Source organism: Vombatus ursinus, unplaced genomic scaffold, assembly GCF_900497805.2.
Source record: "Vombatus ursinus unplaced genomic scaffold, bare-nosed wombat genome assembly UNPS02014804.1, whole genome shotgun sequence".
Classification (NCBI taxonomy): domain Eukaryota; kingdom Metazoa; phylum Chordata; class Mammalia; order Diprotodontia; family Vombatidae; genus Vombatus; species Vombatus ursinus.
Genome location: NW_020954582.1, coordinates 3934833 through 3942661, shown reverse-complemented (window position 1 = coordinate 3942661; position 7829 = coordinate 3934833). Strand labels below are relative to the sequence as shown.

The 7829-nt window shown below is 42.7% G+C and overlaps 1 protein-coding gene across 1 annotated transcript in view; it reads left to right on the top strand.

The window, feature by feature from the left end:
- The window catches only part of LOC114051689 (serine/threonine-protein kinase TNNI3K), a 336380-nt gene that overhangs the window by 99484 nt on the left and 229067 nt on the right, over positions 1 to 7829 (top strand). The window contains exon 7 of the mRNA XM_027874115.1: positions 2269 to 2407. Within this exon, the coding sequence (XP_027729916.1) occupies positions 2269 to 2407 (139 nt within the window). The remainder of the gene's footprint in view (positions 1 to 2268; positions 2408 to 7829) is intronic.

Here is a 7829-nt window from a genome sequence, read left to right as displayed (position 1 = left end):
TGTGTGTGTGTGTGTGTGTGTGTGTGTGTGTGTGTGTATGTGGCTTTCCCTTTTGTTCTGTTTCTTCTTTCACAACATGACTAATGTGGAAATATGTCTATATCATTGCACGTGTATAGCCTACGTCAGATTGCTTGCCATCTTGGGGAGGGAGGAGGAAAGGCGGGGAGAAAAAATTTGAAATTCAAAATCTTATAAAAATGAATGTTGAAAACTATCTTTACATGTAATTGGAAAAAATAAAATACTGTTTACCGAAAAAGAAAAGAAAAGAAAATGCATTGGAAAGTGCCAGCTGTCAAAACTGAGATGATTGAAAAACTCTGCACTTCTCTGGTTCAGTAGCAGCAAGGATGTACACCATGCATGCTATCTGAGGAGCTTTCCTCTCTGGAGATTAACCTCATCATTCAGCAGGAACATAAAGGGAATCTTGACATGTTGGGAGGGGAGATAAGGTTGTTTACTTGCTGTGAACATATCGTCACAGTCTTGTGAAATTATGCTAAAATGGGCATGGGGCTTTTATGATAAGCACTTGGACTCCTCCCTGCCAGGGAAGGCACCACAAATGCGATTTATGGCTGCAATGGTCCTCTCCTGCAGTATGCTGACAAGGAGAATGGTACGTTAGCTAGAAAGAAATGTGCTCAACATGTCAGCCCTCTGGCCATTCATTCATTTATTTCTCTGGAGAAGAGTTGATGTTTCCTACTGTGGGCAAAATTCCCCAAAGTGTATAATCATGGGGCTTAATAGACAATAGATTTTAGAGATACTTTGTGTCTACCCTTCATAGACCTCATCACTGGGATTTATGAAGTGTGCGCATTAGTTCCTATACTGTCTATGCTAGTGAGTACTAGTCTCTCAAGAGGTAAAGGTGACTACTCTGATTTCCCTGGAATTTAAGGATGGCTCCTCACAATAGTACACAAACACTTGGGAAGGGAATGAGCTCTTTATAGTCACAGTTGGAATTTTTTTGTTTTGTTTTGTTTTAAATGAGGTAATAGGGCTCCTTTTCTCTTTCCTCTCTCCATTGCAGTGTTTTAACTCAGCATGGAATCAGGGGACTAGCGTTGAAATCTCCGCTTACATGCTCACTATCTCTGTGATATTAGGCATCCTTAACTTCTCTGGGCCTCATTGTCATCACTGGTAAAGTGAGGACTTTGGACTAGCCACCCTCTGAAGCCCATTCCCACCCTAGAACTAGGATCCCATGGATTGGTGGGTTTTGCCGTGTTCTAGATAAAGCACATGTTGGTGCCGTGTTGGAAGCCAGACCAAGCATCCAGGACTCCCTTCTATTCCAGCTGCCCCTTGATTGAGCTGTCAGAAAACACACGTGTGTTTGAAGGGGAGGTGTCTCTGGAAAGCGGGTGAAGCTCCCGCCAGGTGAGAGGATAGAGATTTGCTGAGATTGTCACGGGAAAGACAATCCTCAGAGGAGCGCCAAGTAGGGGAGGGAAATGGTCAGCATGGAGACACCCCCAAGGCTCTGCAGGAACTCTGGACGTCAGCCAAGCTCTTTTCAGGGGAGGGTAGAGGATCTGAGATGTGTATGCCGCTCTGCTGCGCTGGGGACAGGCCCTCCTGCTTTGGCCTTTTTCTACCTGTCTGAAGCCACGTGAACCTTGCGGGGGCTCTTTCTACATTTGTAAAATGTGGGGTTTGGGCGAGGTGATCTCTGAGATCCCGTCCTGGCCTAGATCTGTGATCTGGCAAAGTGCTGCTCTGTACAAGGAATGATAAAACTCCTTGGAGATGCCCCATGAGACTTTCATAGAGAACTCAGATTTCATGCAGGCATGGAGGAGTGATCAACAGCGCCAAGACCCAAAGAGCAGTTGAGAGAAATAAGGCACGAGCAAAGGCTCCTGGATTTGACTGGAAAGAAATCAGAGCTGACCTTCAAGAAGCCCAGCTCAGTGGAATGTCAGCCAGATTGCAGGGCATGGGAAGGGTATTGCTTGTGAGCAGACAGAGAGGACCAGCCTGCCACGCTCTGCAGTAAGAGTTCATTTTACTTACACAACCATTACCTTTGCTTGATTGACAAGACATCTCTCCAAAGTAGATTGAGCAGATATTTCTCGAATTTAATTATTAAAAAAAAAAACTGCATTTCTGAGAGGATAAGGGGCTCTTTATATCTCTAGGTAATACAAAGACTCTTCTCTGAGAATACTGAAAGTGTTATATTCCTTCATTCATTACATTTAAATAATTCTAATATCTGATTTAAATGAATGGTGTCTTTAGGTAACCCGTCTCCTGCTGAAATTTGGCGCCGATGTGAATCTAAGTGGGGAAGTTGGCGATCGGCCCCTCCACTTAGCATGTGCCAAAGGATTCCTTAATATTGCAAAACTCTTGATGGAGGAAGGCAGCAAAGCAGATGGTAAGAAATTATTTTTAGCCAACAGAAAACTAAAATGGTGGTTTATAAATTGTACTAGCATTGGGTTGTTAAAAAAAAATATCAAACTGGTTTTGCTCTGCCTATATTTTTAAAGTTTCTTTTTAAGTTTCTTTGACTGACCCTGAAATTGCATCTTTTTTCTGGAGCTCCCTGTGAATAGCTTCCTCTAACAAAGCAGTGGGTCTCCTCTGAAGCTCCCTTTGGTACTAAGGTTAAGTAACTTACCCAGGTCATCCAGCCAGCACATGTCAGAGGCTGGATCGGAGCCTGCCTCTAAGACCATCTCTAGTCTAGCCACTATTTCCTGTTGCCTTTCATAAATGGGCTTTACATCAGTAATTTCCTTAAACGCTGGGGTTAAAGGAGTGTTGAATTTATGGAATGCTTGATGCCTCTAAAACAGGACTTCTTAACCTGGGGTTCATGGACATGAACAAGAAAATAGCTTGTGAATTTTCTTTCACTAGAATCGGTTTCCTTTGTATGCCTGCACCTGTAGGTCCCCAGGCTTCCCCAGGATGCCCAAGGGCTCCATGACACAAAAACATTAAGAATCACAGCTCAGGAAGAGAGGAGCCTCCCACTCTTGCTGGACGTTGCCACCACCTCCCCTGCCCCCATCGGAGAATGTGCTCTTTGAAGGCAGGGCAGTCGCCTTTCTTTCTCTCTCTAGCACTTAGCACTTAGCACCTTTCCTTAGTCAGGCTTCATCAAGGCTTTGTGACTTGGCTTGTGCCCTGCCCCCACCCTGGTCAGAGCCTGGCACGTCCAAGTGCTGAAGAAATGCTTGGGGACTGATTGATGCCTCTTGAGTTCCGCTTTTAAAGAGCATCAATCCTCGCATGACTTGGTGAAACTTCCTCTTGATTTTGCAAATGTGGAAACTAGAGAATGTTCCCGAGATCACGTTATTTGGTTTGGGTTTTGTCATGAAAACGTGTGCTTGAGTAGACTGGAGGAAGATGTTCAAAGGCTGTGGGGCAAGGCTAGCTTTAGACACTTCTCCTCCTAAGGGCCATTTGTGACCATTGCTCAGAAGCAGAAGCAGAAAAAGCATCGTCCCGCCCATGCCCCTGCCCACACCCTCCCCTTTTGGGACCCGAGTTCTCGTAGTGTTCATCTGCTCGCTCTGAAGTCCCCTCAGGCACGTCGAAGCCAACCTTCTTCCATTGACCCCCAAGAGACCTAATTAAAAACACAGCTGCAAAGGCTGCTGGCCTTTACTACACATTACAAAAATGGACAAGATTGTCAGACCTTGGCAACTGCCAGCTTCTTGCTCCAGAGTACGGATTGATTTCCAGTTAATCCAGCTGATCGGTGGTTTCACCTTTTCTTAATGAAAGCCCAAAGCTCCCACCAGAGAAGAAAACGGGAAAGGAGGCCAAGGCTGTTGTTATTCTAGTAAAAGAAAATAGGGGGTGTGTGCGTGTGTGTGTGTGTGTGTGTGTGTTTAAAATTGTGATAACATGCGGCTTTCTATGTTGTGGCATGTTTGCTTAAAAAAATCAGGTGTTGCAATTAACATAGAACACCATTCCTGTGTAGAAGGGATTGTGTACCTTGAGATTTGGGAGCCATTCATTTTTTCTGGTGGAGAGAAAGCGTTGTTGTTATTCAATCTATGCAGTTGTGTTTGACTCTTCCTGACCCGTTTACTATACTGTCCATGTTTTTTTTTTCTTTGTTTTGTTTTTATCAAAAATATTGGAGTGGCTTGGTATTTCTTTAAGTGACTTGCTCAGGGTCACACAGCTAGTAAGTGTCTAAGTCCAGATTTGAACTCAGATCTTCTGTGACTCCAGACCCAGGACTCTATCCACTGTGCCACCTAGCTGCTAGAGAATGAGTAGAACTTTTCTTCTATCCATAAATCAATTAGTCAATCAACAAATGTGTATTGTCCTTCTTTGATCTCTCTTGTCTCAATAACTTAATCAATACATCTAGAAAGGGCTTACTATGTGTCAGGCACTGTACTGCACTCTAGAGATACAAAGTCAAAAATGAAACAAACAGGTCATACCCTCAAGGAGCTTCCTTTCTAATTGGGATCAGGAATTTCACCCGTTTCACTTTTTATTACTCAAATTAACTTCAAGCCTTCTCCCCTGATCACCTCTGAGGCTCCATGATTTCAGAACAAATGGCACTTATGAAGGGCATGTCCTCAGGATCAAAAAATCCTTCTGCAAAAGGACTGAAAGGTGGAACGCACCCACGCCCCTCCTACGCTCTAATATCAGACCTCATAAATTTAACATTTCTCTAAGATTCACGTGTGCATTATATGCCTCCTACTCTCTCATTTTTAAAAATGTGGAGCCAGCATGACTCAGATTTCTAAGTGTGTTTCCCCCCCTCTTCAAGCATAACCTTGATATTTAAGACTTGTTTGTGCTGAACCATTACTGCAAAAAAATAAACTGAAGGAGCCATAGGCCCCTGCCCGCCAGAGTCCAGCGCTTCTTATTCGCCAGTTCATTTACTCTGAAAAGCAGGCTAAGCTTCCAGATGATTTGGTTTAGACTGGACCTTCGCCACGGAAAATGTACGGAAGGGGAAGATGAAATGAATGACCCGTAAAGAAGCACAATTTGAAACCTGGTATTTACAGGGGGTTGTCATGGCAACCCAGAATGTCACAAACACTTGAGAATGAAAATAAATTCCAGCTATAAAATTAGCCAACTGTAATTCTGAAAATAGCCACCAAGGTTCAGGATGCTAGGAAGACCAACCTATTCTAAGTCCTATGTTTTAACTGTCTGGTCATCCTCCTCTGAGTTCTGGGGTCAGCGACACCAACAAAATGCAATGCCCCTTCCCCTTTCCCCAAGGAGAATGGACAAGCCAAAAGGTAGCTGCACATTACAAAGTAAGGTCTTGTGATTTTCCTTTCTCATCAAGATGAAAAAAGGCCATTTTCTACTACAGAAGAGGGTCACCGGGCTATGTGAGCAGAGGGCAACATGCCACAGTCCGTGTAGAGGCCTTAACCTTTTCACCCATCCTCTTTGACATGCAGCAACCCAGGAAGGAATTCTTCATGCTGTGACCAAAAAAATGCAGGCCGCTTTTGTGATGAGTGTCTGGGTGTAGGTATTCCATTTTGACAGTGTTCTTTCCTACTAAAAGCTCATTTAGAAGAGCAATCAGGAGAGTAATTTGCCCCTGAGAACAGCTTTCTCCTCTCTTGAAGTCAACTTTTAATAATTTTCAGCTAGTAATAGTGATGACTATGGAAGATGATGGTGACAACAACGATCGTGATGATGATGACGATAATGCCAATAGCAATAATATCAGACCCAACAGCAAACCCAGATGCAAACGCTAGCGTAGAATACAAACTGGGATGGAACGCCTTGGCAATTTAAATGTTCTCATCCACATTTTTCCTAACGAAATTTTCTCTGATTTGGTCAATCAATTGATCAACAAGCAATGATTAATTGACTGCTATGTGCCAGGAACTGTGCTAAGAAGCAGAACAGTCCCTGCCCCCAAGGAGTTTACATTCTAGTGGGGAAACAAGATGGAAACCTATAATTACACAAAGTATTAGAATTGGAATTAGACTGGACTCAGGATTTCATTGGTGTTTAGTTCCTGGTGAACTAAATCCTTCTCCCAAAGAAGGTTAGCACCAGCCCTGGAGCTTTTGAGCCTAGAGTTTCCTATGACCACTGAGAGGCTATTATTTCCATAGGGTAACATACCTGAGTATATTCCCAAAGGAAGATTTGGCCTCAGATCTTTCTGATCACAAAACCAACTCTTTGTCTATTCCTCTGCTCAATTGTTCCAATTAAAAAAATACACAAAGTAAATTCGAAATAACTTCAAGGGTGGCACTAGCAGCTGGTAGACCAGCCATGGTCTCATATAGGAGGGGGCACCCATTCTCATTTGTCACTATAACTCCTAAAATTGAGTCTCTCAACTGCTGCTGTAGGAAATGAATGAAAACAGTGTACAGCTCGTCTAGTGAGATGACTCCCACGTGACACTGAGTCAGGAGGGCATCGGTTCATGTATGTACAGCTGGGAAGGATCCGGGATGTGCATTTCATGGGGCTGAAGGCCAGACAGGTAAAAACTCAAGGTCACACAGTCAGTGAGTGATGGAGCCAGGATTTGAAGCTGATCTGATTTGAAGTTATCTGATGCCAGACTTGGGGCTCTGTCCTTCCCATATTAGTAGAGAACCCATTACTCTTTCTATTTGTCCATCCCATATCCTATACTATCTATTTTTGTTCCCAGTGCTTAACACTTTTCTTGACACATAGTAAGCACTTAATTAATTTTTTTTTATTCATTCATACTTAATTACTATAATTAATCAGAACTGGTGGCAAAGTAGGGAAGAACACACCAGAATCCTTCAGTAGAGATAGCAGCACTTTGTTACTAAAATGAAAAAAAAAGTCTCTAATGAAATTCAAAGAAGAAAAGATCATTGAAGGAGGGTCTAAGTACTTTGAGCAAAAATGATCTGAACTTCCTGCATTGGCTACAAAAAAACGATCCTCCATTGGACACGCTCCATTGGACACGCTCGTTGATAGTGATGCTGAATGTTTCTGAATTTTCTCTTTACTGGATTCAAGCAATGTCCTACATGTCATAGTACTGAAGTTAGGTCCAAGATGTAAATTTAACTACTGTCAATCACTTGAAATGTTTGTCATGCAGTGTGGCTTATTAGGAAGAATTCTGGGCCTGGAAGCAGGAGGTCTGCATTCAGATTTTGGCTGTGAGACTTATTAGATGTGTGACTATGATTAAGTAATTTAACCTCTTGAAATCTCAGTTTCCTCATTAGTAAAATGATGATAATCATGTTTTCATAGTCTGCTGGATAACATTACTGAGAATAACACTGGATAAGATATAAAATGTGAGATGATAATGATGGTGATGATGATGGTTACAAGATGATATGGAAATAGATAAATTCAGTAAGAAATGGAAATGGCTTCCACTACTGCACTCTTTCTGCCACTAAAAGCAAAATGTACCTGGCATGTGCCTAGGCAGTTCATTGCATCACAGGTATAGCTCTGCATGGGACCTTATAGGTTATCGAGTCAAAACCTCTCATTTCAGAGGAGAGGAAAATGTAGTTGGGGTAAAAGGGGGAGGGCTGAGTAACCAACCCAATGTCACACAGATAGTAAGCAGAGATGTCAAACCTTATCGTTTGATTCTAAATCTAGCACTCTTTCTGACACTTGGCTGCTATCCACCTATCCATATCTATGATCTGTCTCTTTCTTTCTCTCTCTCTCTCTCCCATCTGTCTATCTACCTATATATCTATTCAGCCACCCACCCGTGTACCTATCCTTCCATTCATCTATCTATCTATCTATTTACCATCTGTCTGATCTAT